We start from the raw sequence: 12,940 nt of genomic DNA on the forward strand, positions 1-12,940 counted from the left end.
AAAACTTTAAAGCTGCATTAAACAAAAACCGTTACCAATTATATTACAGGCATAGAGACCCTGAATGTATAGTACCTAAATAATTTAGGAAACATTTACTGCTGTCTGGAAAGCTCTTAGCAGTGATACTTTTATTTTTTTATTTTTATTTTTTTATATATTTTTTTCTCCGAAGAGTTTTTGCGGCGCTAGTGGCTCGTATTTTTTCCACAGTAGGCAGACAGGAAGGAGGGTGAGGAGAGGGGGGAAGACATGCGGCAAAGGCCGTCGGGACCGGGAGTCGAACCCGCGACGTCCGCGTCGAGGACTAAGGCCTCCAAACGTGGGGCGTGCTAACCCCCTGCGCCCCTTGCAGTGATACTTTTGATGACGATAATTTGCCGATTATACTGTCTCCCTAATGTTGACCACCACATTGGTCATGTGAAAAACTCCTTGGAAAATGCACGTTTTTGACAAAGTATTAAAAAATATGCACCTAGTTATAATGTTCATGTCTTAAGATGATGGACAGCACAGATAACATCCAGTGAGGTGTTATTTAGCGCATGAAAGACTAAAGTCGAGCGTGTCTCCGTTTATGCTCGAATGCTTCAGCAAGTGTTTCTACCCTTCAGTGACTGTGCTCTACAAGCTTAACTCCTTTGTGCCAACGATCTCAATATCATCCCAAGGTCCTCCCGCCTCCCCGTCTTGTTTCACTCCGAGCTCTTAGTATAATGAGCCCCCGATAAAACCATCAATACTCTTACTCGTTCCTTCCTGCATGACCATGAACGCCGCTAAAAGCTTTCCATAATATAGATGCCTTCCCTGTGACGTACTGGGCGGCCTGCCATATGCCGTTTTCTTAATGCATCAGACTTTTAAGTGAAGCTGGAAGAGTGCAGCCAGAAGAGTGGAAGCTCTCTTAGTCAGAACTCGTCCTCCTTCATGTTGAGCAACGTAGATCTTTACTCCAGTCATGCTGCGCACAATTGACTCCAGTTACAAATATAATGAATTTAGATTCGATTCGTGATTTCATAAAAGGATTTGGACTTGATTTGGACTTTCGCACCAATGACTTATGACTTCACTCAGACTTGAACCCTTGACATGGAAAAGATCTGATGTCTTAAACCAAACAGGAAGTGTGCTGAAAATGAAAACCTTGGAAATGTGCTCGGCACACAATCCTGTCCGCTGAACAAGCAGGTTGCATATACTGTGCAACCGAGAGTTTTCTAAACTCTAACTTTAATTTGGGAAAGAAGAAGGAAATAAAAAAAGCTGAGTCTACCTAAGCAATGAGTTGGCTACTGTGCAGCAGAAATGCACCGTAATGTTGTATTACAGTAGGATTTTTTCTTTTTTTTTTTTTTTTTTACCCCTCCAGGGGGTCTTTTGTGGGCTCTAGTGTCCCTTAAATGACAATGGGCTGACAGGAAACGGGGAAGGAGAGGGGGGAAGACATGCGGCAAATATCGCCGGGTCCGGGAGTCGAACCTGCGACGGCCGCGTCGAGGACTCAAGGCCTCCAAATATGGGTCGCGCTAACCACTACGCCACCACGGCACGCCCCATTACAGTAGGATTTTAATTTCACACAGAAGTAAATTTCTCAGATTAATTGCGATTCTGGAGAAAGTGACATAAATGTTGGCTGCAGCTGTAACAAACCTTATTTATGGGATCCCAGAGCTGCCATAAATATGTGACCATTCTATTGGGTGATGGACTCAGTGCAAACTGTTTTAAGGCAGAAGGTAACCTTGATATTTTTAATAGAAAATGAAACATTGGTCATTCTTGGGTCTCTCAGCAGGATATTAATTCTAGCAATTTGGCCAAAACAACATATCTAAGTCGCCAAACTTAACCTGTTTAGTTTTCTTACACAAAAACTGGGATGAGCTAAAGATAGAGGGAGTGTGCAAACAGGAATGATCCAAGACCTAAACCAATGTTGTAGCACAAGAAGTTGTTTTTTTCTGTTAGCAAAAGTAATTGGACAGAGTTACCAGAGAGTGTACCAATCAGGGAAGCCCCAGTCATTTAGTTTAAAACAAAGCAATGTTTCTTAACTTAGAAATTTTATTTTGTCAAATTTTACACATCTTCACCAGGTATAATAACAATGGTAAATGTTGGAATATGTGCTGCTGTTTATTGATCCATCCACGGGAATCGCATACAAATACAAAGCAAGAAGCTGAGATTTAAGTTTCTGCTTGTAGAAATTTACTAGATGTGCTTGGAGTCGATCTTTTCTCCAACACCAAGTCTGGAATCTTCCCATGATGGCCAATATTTTCACGTCACAGTGGCTTGTGGCAGCATGTTACCTAGCTAAGGCAGTTCCATTGTTTTACTAATAGAAAATCAAGCTGAAACCTAAAGTTTTAGCATTCAATTTTAGTTAGAATATTATAGAAACTATGTTTAATAGCATCCAGTCATAATTTTGCTCTTAGAGAATAACAAAAAAAATACTTGAGATAGTGGAGGTTGTATGCTAACCTTCTAAATGGTTATTTTTAAAATACCTACAGTAATGACGTAAACGGTGTATGCCTGTAAACTGGTTTTAGTTTTACTACACGACACAAAGCGACCAGTACTTCATGTTGACACAGTAAGTAAACTTGCTTGGTAAGCTGTAACTGAGTGCGTCCATGTTGCTTTGCATTGCAGGACGCTGTTAGCATGACTGCCGCAGATGAGCTGAGCAGCAGCGTGAGCGAGGATACGGGCTTTTGCAGCGTCCCCCCTCTGCCGTCCGATGCACCCGAGCTGTGCGACCTCCCTGACCCGCAGGACCCCCAGTACTCCCAGGACGCCCAGGAGACCCAGGACCCTCACGAGGACCTGGACCCGGCCCCCCCTCCTCCGCCGGCCATCGACACGCCGCCGGGGTCGTTCTGTGAGGAGGATTGCCAGACCGTGCTGCCTCTGTCCATCTCCTCCACGCCGGATCCCAAGCCGGATCCAGACCCGGACAGCACCTGTGGCTCTTTGTGGGAAGAGGACGTGACGAAGGCCCTGAAGGAGCTGGATGAGCGCTGTGAGGAAGAGGAGGCAGACTTCTCTGGCATGTCTAGGTAAATAATGTTTTGAATAAGGAGGTCAGAGTTTTTGGATTGATCCTTCGCTCTCATTCTCTCTAATTTCCTCTCTGATTATTATGAATAAAGGCTGATAATGACACAAAAAACTGAAAATTTTACCTAAAATTTGCTTTACTCATTCTTTTATAAGTCATTTATACTAGAGGGAAATATTTTAGGGAACAGTTCCTGTAGAACCTAATTAATATTTTTAAAATTAAGGAAACAATATTAATAAAGTCGAGTTTTAAACCCTCTGTACAGTTTTATATGAGAAATTGGTAGTTTTGTGTGTATTGCCTTTAAAGTACAGTACAACATAAACTACTCGTCTTTTATTTATCGAGTTTTTCAACATTATTATTTCTGATAGGAAACTATTAACACCCAAATCAATGGGCCTTGTTTTGTTTTTTGTTCTTTGTTTTTTTTGTTCCTTTGACATTTTTAAACAGGGAAATGATGCTTATGTTTGTGATCTACAGATGCCTTTTCTACTGAAAACAAGCTGTTTATTTTTGTCCAGTAAATTTAATTATTTTTCACTTTTTTTCCCCGCACATAACAATAATGAAAAAAGCTCATTTTAAATATTCAACTTTAAAAATTAGGCCTTTGTGTTAAAAACGTTAGGACGCTGCTGATGTAAAGCCTTATTTTAGCTGGTTTTAAACTGGCATATACATACTGGTACCGCGGTGTACTTCCAAATACTTCAACAGCTCTGAGCATTTCTGCCATCAAGAAACTCGATGTTGGTTTTAGGTTGTAGTTTATTGTTTGTTACCAAAGCAGGGAGGCTAGTGAAGCTGATCTCCAAATTTTTGTTGCAGCTTGAATAAACTGTGGTCATATCTCAACATGTCGTAGAAAACATAGTTTCCTTTAATGTAGCTTGAGTCGTCCTTTTTCAGGAACCACATGCACACTGAAGAGTGTTGGCGCATCCTCTGATTGGCTGGAGATTGGATTTTTCAGTTTGTGGGATCAGCGGAAGCATTGTGCATGCAAAATGAAAATAATAATAACAATAATAATAAGCACTTGTAGAGTATAATCTGTCAACAAAAAACAAGTTGCATAGCTTCTGCAGGTAAAAGACAAAACATATTCCTGTGGAAAAAATCTTTTTGGCAGTATTTCAGCCTGGCGCACGCTGGCTCCCGTCCATTCTCCTTATGAAGGTGGGCCAATTTTAGCTGAAGGACATTTTTAAAGAGACAGAAACTACGCTGAAGCAATAACAGTCAGGTTGAACAAATAGTTGCTAACTTTGCCTCTTACTAACATATTGTATAAGTGCAGCTCTTTTACTTAGCTTAGGTTAAATTAGGCTTCCGCAGTTAAATGTGCGATGTTGATTTATGAGTTGGAGGGAGGAAGATAAAACCATCCCCAGCAACATTCCACTAGTGCGCAACCCGGAGCTCGGGCTGTGTGCAGAAGTGTGTGTGTGTAGTGTGTAGGTGCTTAGCTTGTATAGAGCACTCTGCAGTCCTGTGTGGGATGAGAGTGCTGTGCGCTTGTGCCGTTAGCAGTTGCAGCACAGTCAGGCTGCAGACGAGGGGGAGAGGATCGAGGAGGGGGGCAGAGATGAGAAGCGTTAGTTGGGGGTGAGGATGAGGGCAGAGACCGTGTCCGTCGCAGCGCTCGGCAGTGCAGGCTTCAAATATCTATATTCCGTCTGCTTCTTCAGGCTCTTTGGTCCGTCAGGCCTGTGAGTACCTTTGTGTGATGCTAAAATGCTAATCTCGAGTGTTGTTATGCAAGTCCCACTGCGTAGCGTGGGCATGCTTCTCTGAGAAAAACAGCAGCGAGGTTGTTTACTTGCTGTGAAAACAAGCGTGTGCACACATGTGTGTGTGTGCGTGCGTGTGTGTGGGGGGGGGGGGGGGTGTGCGCGCATGTTTACATTTGCCCTTCAGTGAAGGAGTGTGGAGCATGTCGGAGCCGAGCTCATTGGCTCCTCTGTGTGTTTCAGTCAAGATGAAGGTGACGCAGACGGCTTCCCAGAGATCCAGGCCTCTCCGCCCCCTTCGCCCTTCCTCTCAGCCATCCTGGCGGCTTTCCAGCCCGTCGCCTACGACAACGAGGAGGACGCTTGGCGTTGCCATGTCAACCAGATGTTGTCGGACACAGACGGCTCCTCTGCTGTTTACACATTCCATGTGTTCTCTCGACTATTTGAGGTAGATCCATCAACGTTTGTTTTGTTTTTTATCTGCGTCTTTCAGAAGGAAATTAATAGTTTCTCCTTCTGATTCTTGGTGAACAGAATATCCAGAGGAAGTTTGGTTCTATCACACACTCATCTGTCCGCTTTTTGGGGGAGAGGCTCCAGCGAATGGGCAATCAGTTCCTCAGCTCGCTCGAGGTCATGACGTCTCACTCGCAGTGCCCCACCGTGCTCCTGGATGCAGAGACTGTGAGTCTGATCCTGTTGGCTGCCTGCATTTCTTTAAGAAAAATAAAAATCATTGCTTGTTGTGCCTAAATAGATGCATCTAATCTGTTGTGTTTGTGTGATGCTGTTTTAGCTGGTCTCTTGTGGACTTTTGGAGACTCTGAAGTTCAGTGTGCTGGAGCTGCAGGAGCATCTGGACACGTACAACGCCAAGAGAGAAGCTGCAGAGCTCGTAAGTTCCTGTCGTTCGCTGCTTTTATAATTCACCAGCAGGGCCGGATGTACAGGGATGTGGGCCCCTGGGCTGGAGCCAGTTTTGGTCCCCTATCCACTAAAGAAAAATCCTTTTACTAGTGCAAATTACAGTACAGCAATAGGTAGTCCTATACAATAGATGCATGATCTGTTTAATATGTCTCCTAGCTAATAACTCCATGTTGTTCCCAAAGATATCAACTATAGTTTCGTAATTTTCAAATACTTATTTAGATTAATATTCCCAAAATATTACAACTCATCAAATTTGCACCTATGAGTTTTATATAAAGTACAGTGTTTCCTCTATGTGTAATTGATTGTGATGCACCACCACGGGAAAATAAAAGCCGTCACACCATCAGAGTGAAGTTTTGTTTCTTAAAAATATATATTAAAGCAATGTAAAACATGTGAGATTTAAATATAAAGAAACGTGAAAACTTACATTATTTTGAAAAACCAACAACCGGCGACTCCTGCCTGTCTGGCTGTGAATCCGGCTACTGAACGCTGCGCCGCTCTCAGGAGTGAAGTAAAACTAGACCACTGTCCAAAGAAAAAGACCTAAGCAAGGATAAGTTGAATTCATTTCTAGTTCAAGCCTGCAAACGCAACCCTAATGTTAATGATTGTTGCATTTGGGTAGCAGCAGTTAGTTAATATAGTTAATAAACTACGTAAATGGACTAAAAAGTCCAAAACACCGGCAGTGCTTCCCCCTTCTCTTTGAAGACTGCCTCACATCTGCATTTTCAGCTGCTGTATCCCGCTGTGTGTGAGCAAGCAACAGAGAGAGAGAGAGAAATAAACTGCATCATAATCTCAGCTCAAGAGAGACGAGATTCAAAAACATATTAAAATTCTTCTATATCTCTTCGATCACACCGTGGACAGCAAGGAGAACACAAAGACGTATAGCTGATGCAGGAAAAAGATAAGTCCAGCCTCTCATATGGGGACAAATCAGTGGTGGGTTCGAGTACGTTCTGCTGCCGCTACCGTCTGCATCATCCTGCTCTGAGGGATAAAAATAACTCCGAGCTCGCCTAAATCAGTTAGAGGAGGCCAGACAGGAAAAAGCTGTGAGGGGTGGGAGAAGCGAAGCAAGGGGGAGGGGATAAAAGAGAAATGAGATTGCCGAGGCTTCTGGGATGCAGAGCGCTAATCGAATAAGACAGCAATGTTCCCTGTAGGGCCAGATACCATCCAATGCTCAGGAACAGACTATCTTTAATTCGCTAAGTACAACGTTCTTATTAAATCTTTAGCTTTATCCGCCCCATGCAGTACACAAACACTCGTGCAAATGCATATATCTAGGTGGAGCACAAAACACTTGCAATGCTCCTTTTTCTACTAGGCGTTCCCTCTCCTTCTTTTAACCTCGTTTTATTTTCTTCTTCATGTGTTTCCTCTCACGTCTGTGTCCTCTCAACCCCGCAGTGGCTGGAAAACTGCAGGAAAACATTTGGGGACAAAGACAGCAGCCAGCGACCAAACACTCACGCACAGGTAGGAACCGACGCTCACCTGCCTGCTAGTTTTTTTGGCTCCGTAGGTTTCGGATGACTCCGAACGGACAGAGCCTTGCTAAAAGGTTTCACACCTCCTGAACGGCTGAACATTTTCTTCTGTTATGTCCTGGCTGGGGGGGAAAAAAAGCATCCTGTCATCCACACAGTATGACACTGCCACCACTATGTTTCACTATAAGGACGCCATGTCCAGGATGATGTGCAGTCTTAGTTTTCACACCACTCTAAGCATTTTAATCCTTTTTTTATGCAATACTGGAAATACAATAAAAGATACAAATAAAATTATTTTAAATAAGACTAGAAAAGCATTCCTTTAGTAAATCTAAAACCTATTCCACTTTTATTTTTTTCTATCTTAACTGCAAAATGTACATATTTTTGGTACAGTTACTTGCTCTGAATATGCTGTGGACTTTTTTTTTTTTTTAGCAATTTGCCTTTTTTAAATCTGTACACCCCAGATAATGATAAATCGATTACTAAATTAGTTTACAATTGTTTCAGTAATCAATTAATCCGATTAATTGTTTCAGCTCTAATGTTGAGTTACAAACAACCTAGTCTGTGGACTAGCTTGTTTACAATCTTTGTGTGTCTTGATTACTTGGCCTGTTGTCGATTAATCCTTTCAGCCTTAAACAAAATGCTCTGAGGTTTGGTGTTGCGTTGAGGCGAAATCTGGTGTGAATATCTTCGCAAGGCACTGGTCCCTTCAAAGTTGTGTATTCTTCCATTTCATCCACACTTATTTACAGTTTCACTGCTCCTTCCTCTCTGTTCAGCCACTTCTGCAACAAATCTTTTTCTCTCACTCTCTACACACGCTGTTTTTTTTTTGCCTTTTATCTATCAAGTTTCTGTTAAAAGTCAGCTCACATGTTTCCGGCCTTCTCTGCGCCGCGTGCAGGGAAGATGACGAAGTGCCGCTCCTTGGCCTTCAGGTCGCCATGTCTCAGCTGTCATGTTTAAAGCTCACTAATTCTTGGTCTTTCTCTCCTTGTTGTTGTTTGTGTGTGTGTGTGTGTGTGTATACGTGTGTGTGACCTCCTCACCTTCTTGCTTAGCAAATGGAAAATCTAGCAGTAAGTGGTTCTCTTATTATAGACTTCAATAATGACGCCACCCGGACAAAACACTGACCATCTCATCGCTCTGCTCCCACACACCTCTGTATCTCAATCTTTGTTTCTGCTTTGATTTTTGTCATGTAACCCAATTCAACCCCATGTCGGCCCAATCAAAACATTCTGCTCTTCTGTTTTAGTTGTAATATTGACAGTCAGATCAGTCCTGCTGTTTATTTTTGTGCTTTGCGTAGATACCGTTTGCACATGTTCAGTGTTTATGTAGGTGATTTCTTGTCTAAAAGAAAGCTTAAGCTGTCATTTTGTTTCATTTCATTTTGCATGTACTTTTTTTTCCCCCATTTCTGTTTCTGTTCAAATCTTGCTATTTTTTTTTCCCATCCATGTTTCTCAGGTTGAGATTGTAGTTGGATCATTCATCTTGTCTCATAATCAGGACCACGCCATGTGGTGACAAAACCGATTTCATCAGTGACCATAATCGTAGCTTCCTCACTTCTTCCTCCGTGGCCCAAACTGAATGAAACTTTCGCACTGCCCCATGTTAACCGTTTTCATTTTCTCCCGCATATCTAACCCAGGTTGACAATTAATTTGATAATGTGACAACCAGAGTTACGCCGGCGCAGACTGTGCTGAAACGTGCTCCTTTCGGGTCTGTCTCCGCAGGAGCTGGAGTTGTGTCGGCGGCTCTACAAGTTGCACTTTCAGCTGCTTCTGCTGTTCCAGGCCTACTGTAAGCTCATCAGCAGAGTGGACACCATGAAGCGAGAGGCAGAGGTGAGGGGAGGGGGGGGGGGGGGGGGGGTAATGGGTGACTGCTGAACTCTGTCACTATGGCAACAAGCCTCAATCGAGATGAAACAACTTACCAGCCAGCTGCAGGATAAAGTTATAACCGTTGATAATGTGGGCAATTTTTTAAACGTTTTTTTTTCTTTTCTTTTTTTTTTACCTACTGGGGCGTTCAACAGCAGACATAAAATCTGAATTTCCAGCTTCAGAATGAGATGATCTGAAGAGCTTCAGACAGAAGTTAGGTAAAATAAATATTAGTCAAAGCAACCTTTCCTTTGGGTTCAGCGGAAGGTGTAACTACTTGTAAGAACATGCGGTTAGTTTAAAAGGGAGAAACATAGGAACACCAGACGTTTAACTTTGCACTTATTTAAAGTGAGTTGACAAGATGCAACTCACTTTAAAGTTAATAGAAATAAAAATAAGAAGATTGGACTAGACTAACTTTGTTGCTTCAAACACTCAAACATTTGCTTTTTAAAGTTTTACGTTTTATAACCTCGTTTTGTGTTTATACTACTTTGAGTTGATTAAAGGTAAAACGAGAGAAAGTCAGGGTTCCCCCCAGTGTTTTATAAGACTGGCGGGCCACCAGGCTAAGCTTATTTATTTAAGTCTTTTTAAAATGTTTCCATTTTTTAAGACTTTATTGTTGGTAGTCAGGTATTAAACTTCCAGTCTTTTAATAATACGGGATTATCAAGTGATATTTTCAAATTTCTTGTCAACTTTAAACATTTTTTAACTCAAAAAGACACCAGGGTTAGCAAGTTTTCTGGGGAAAACCTTGGAAAGTCATCAATTTATAAACGGGGATGTCTACAGGACTTTTACCAGAATAATTTTTTTGTTTGTTTTTACATGTTAAACTATTTAAAAGTAATTTGAATAGTTCCGCTTATCCATGTGTCAGAAAGTATGATCTTTCCCACAAGTTTTATCAACTGCAACAAGTCAGTTCAAAGTGCTTTACATCATAAAAACATTTTTAAAAATCAACAGTTGAAACATTACATTACAATTTCCCCAATTATTTCTAATTTAGCTTATTCTGTTAGAGAAACTAAAACAAAATGCAGATTAGTTTGATAGATGCTTAGGATTTATCTTTCTCCATAGCAACACTTGACACCATGTAGCCATGAACTGTTTATCTGCAGTGCATTTTGATCTCAGGCCGTGTAAATAATCGTCACCACATCTGCACCGCAGTTGATCCCTACCTCGCCTAAATTACAATCAAATCCTAATCAGATTTTGCTACTTGGCGTAATTAGATCACTGCCAGCACAGATCGATGAGAGCCACCTAATCCAGTTAATATGTACTTCAGGTTTATTTAGCCGACCTCCTAGCTTTATGTCGTACATGTTATTTAACGCTGTGATGCAATAAGTGAGGGTTTTGTTGGTTTTTTTTCTGTCCGTTTCCAAGGTAACCAACATGTCCGAGGAGCTCACTGTCCTGGAGAGCTGCCTGATCGAGGCAGAAACAGGAAATGATAACCAGGAGGATGTGTGCATGTCGGACAATGCCCAGACCAACACCGAGACGGCAATCCAGTCACTGATAGAAACGCTGAGAGCCAGAGACTTCAGCTCCGCTCTGACGCAGGTCAAAATCTTCAGGTGAGATAAACACAGCAGCACCAGCCAAACGCTTCTCTCTGCTAATATAAGTTCATCAGTTAAGGCAAAAATATTTAGCGTGTTTTTTTAACCCCCATTTCTCTGGTGTATTCTGATGTGCTACATTTTGTCACCTTACAACCACAAACACCAATGCAAGTTGTTGGGATTTTATGTGATCAATAAAATCAAAGTGGTGCAAAGGATTTTTAATATTTCTTCTTATGAATGAAAATCTGAAAAGTGTAGCATCCTTTTGTAGCCACATCGGACTTAACACTTTTGCTAAAATTATAGCTGTACATTTTTGTCTCCATCATCAGAAACTAGAAGTTTTAAAGAATAGTGAATAAAAATCAAGCTCTGACAGATTGAATTACAGATTCTGAATGTTTTAATATGCCATCTTTTTAGAATTGTGTATATTTATTAAGATTAAAAAAAATTCTTTGCATTCTTTTACTATCCTGTTTAAAATTGTACACTACTTTTCTGGGTCTGTCATGCAAATTCCCAATAAACTACATAAAAGTTTGGGGTTTTAACTTGACAAAATGTGAAGCAAAGGATTCCCTGCAGACATGCAAACATAAATGATCTTTGACAGTCAAAAACTAACAGCAGTATAGTAATATGTATGAAATCAGGTCACTTTGGCTTTATTTTCCTGATGTTTTGGTAGTCTTTGATCATTTCTTTTTCCACAATATTTGACATTCGTCTCTTAGGCTCAGTCTTAGTTTTGGAATTAGCTAAATGTTTATCACTGACTCATGTTATTGCCGTCCATTGAATGAAATAGCAGTTAACTTTCTTTATTTTGGCCCAGGTTAAATCATTTATTCCTTGGCTGAATGTGTTTTTCGTTTAATCTAAGTCTTTTCAGTACAAAACGACGTGCTCAGTCAACGTCTTTGTAGAAGCTCTTTTCCGTTACTGACGTTTGGTTCATCTTCAGGTCTTTGTGGCCTAACGACATCTTCGGGAACGAGAAGGACAAGGCCGTTCAGACCCTCCTGCACATCTACTTCCGCCACCAAACGCTGGGCCAGACGGGCTGCTTGGCGGTGGTGGGGCCCAGCAGGGACCTGTCTCAGGCCAGCACCCGCCTCATGGAGCTCAACCTGCAGATCCGCGAGGCTCTGAGTCAGGCCCAGGCATGCCAGCTTCACATGACCACATTCAGCACCGGACTTTGAACCGAACCAAACTGGACCGAAATCAGCCCCCTATAGAGATTTGGGCGGGGGAGGGCAGGGGACAAGAGAGACTATACATACAAAGGGCTAAAGGATGCATGGGAAGTAACTGTGACTCTTCATGCATTAGCGTTACCTGTATGAATGCTTAAAGCTCATTGCTTTTTCCAGACTAAGCCAACTTGCAAAATTCAGTTGCAATAAGTCAAGCGATGGTGTGTCTGGTGAAGATTGGACGCAGTGGGATATTTTATTTTCATTTTACTTTTCTTTTTTTTTTTTTTGATTGATCTGACCAGGAGGAGCCCGTCGCACTGAGCGCTGGCCTCCTCTGGGAGTCGGTGTGGAAGCGCGTACGACGGTCCGTGTTAAGGACACACCATCAAGACTCATAAGCAAACTCAGAAGAATCTTGTTTATAAAAAAAAAAGGAAAAAAAAAAGTTTTCAAATGCATGCTTGAAAGTGAGAAAGCACTGCAAGAATATTTTTTTGAGAAATGTATTTTTTATTAGAGCTAACATCTTAGGTTGTAAATGTTAGGATATTTAACATGTGATCCTGTGGGGAAACCCCCTGCCTTCAGGGAGTGTATAGAGAAATATATGTTTGATTGCTCCGAGAGATGAGTTCCCTTCAGCAGGTCTTCACGCAAAACTCACTCTTTAACCAAATAAGTAGATGCCTTTAGACTCTCGACTGTGTGATATATATTGGGAGATGCTCATACACAAATGCATTTAATTGCACACAAAAGTGCAGACTCGCTACAGCTTATAATGAAAGCGTAACTTATTGTACTCTGTATATATTTTAGGAAGTGTATAGTGTAAAACCGGTATTTTTCCCCCCTCCTTGTAATTTTGTGTAATGCACTGCTCATCCCAAATGGGATGTATGTATAAAGCTAACATAAGAAAAGCTCACAGGTTTGAGTCACTA

At 41.6% G+C, this 12,940-nt stretch overlaps 1 protein-coding gene across 12 annotated transcripts in view; it reads left to right on the plus strand.

Annotated features, from left to right (window-relative positions):
• fryl (furry homolog, like) overlaps positions 1-12,924 on the plus strand; it is an 87,011-nt gene extending 74,087 nt beyond the window's left edge. For 9 of the 12 annotated variants that reach the window (XM_032571855.1, XM_032571856.1, XM_032571847.1 and 6 more), the window contains 9 exons: positions 2,677-3,083; positions 5,071-5,278; positions 5,365-5,514; positions 5,627-5,725; positions 7,195-7,263; positions 8,354-8,371; positions 9,044-9,154; positions 10,607-10,800; positions 11,759-12,924. In XM_032571855.1, coding sequence (XP_032427746.1) covers positions 2,677-3,083; positions 5,071-5,278; positions 5,365-5,514; positions 5,627-5,725; positions 7,195-7,263; positions 8,354-8,371; positions 9,044-9,154; positions 10,607-10,800; positions 11,759-11,999 — 1,497 coding nt within the window. In that variant the 3' untranslated portion in view covers positions 12,000-12,924. The remainder of the gene's footprint in view (positions 1-2,676; positions 3,084-5,070; positions 5,279-5,364; positions 5,515-5,626; positions 5,726-7,194; positions 7,264-8,353; positions 8,372-9,043; positions 9,155-10,606; positions 10,801-11,758) is intronic. The other 3 variants (XM_032571850.1, XM_032571858.1, XM_032571854.1) reach the window with 1 other exon arrangement.
• Positions 12,925-12,940: the final 16 nt, after the last annotated feature.

The sequence above is a fragment of the Xiphophorus hellerii genome, chromosome 9, assembly GCF_003331165.1.
Source record: "Xiphophorus hellerii strain 12219 chromosome 9, Xiphophorus_hellerii-4.1, whole genome shotgun sequence".
In the NCBI taxonomy this organism is placed as follows: Eukaryota; Metazoa; Chordata; class Actinopteri; order Cyprinodontiformes; family Poeciliidae; genus Xiphophorus; species Xiphophorus hellerii.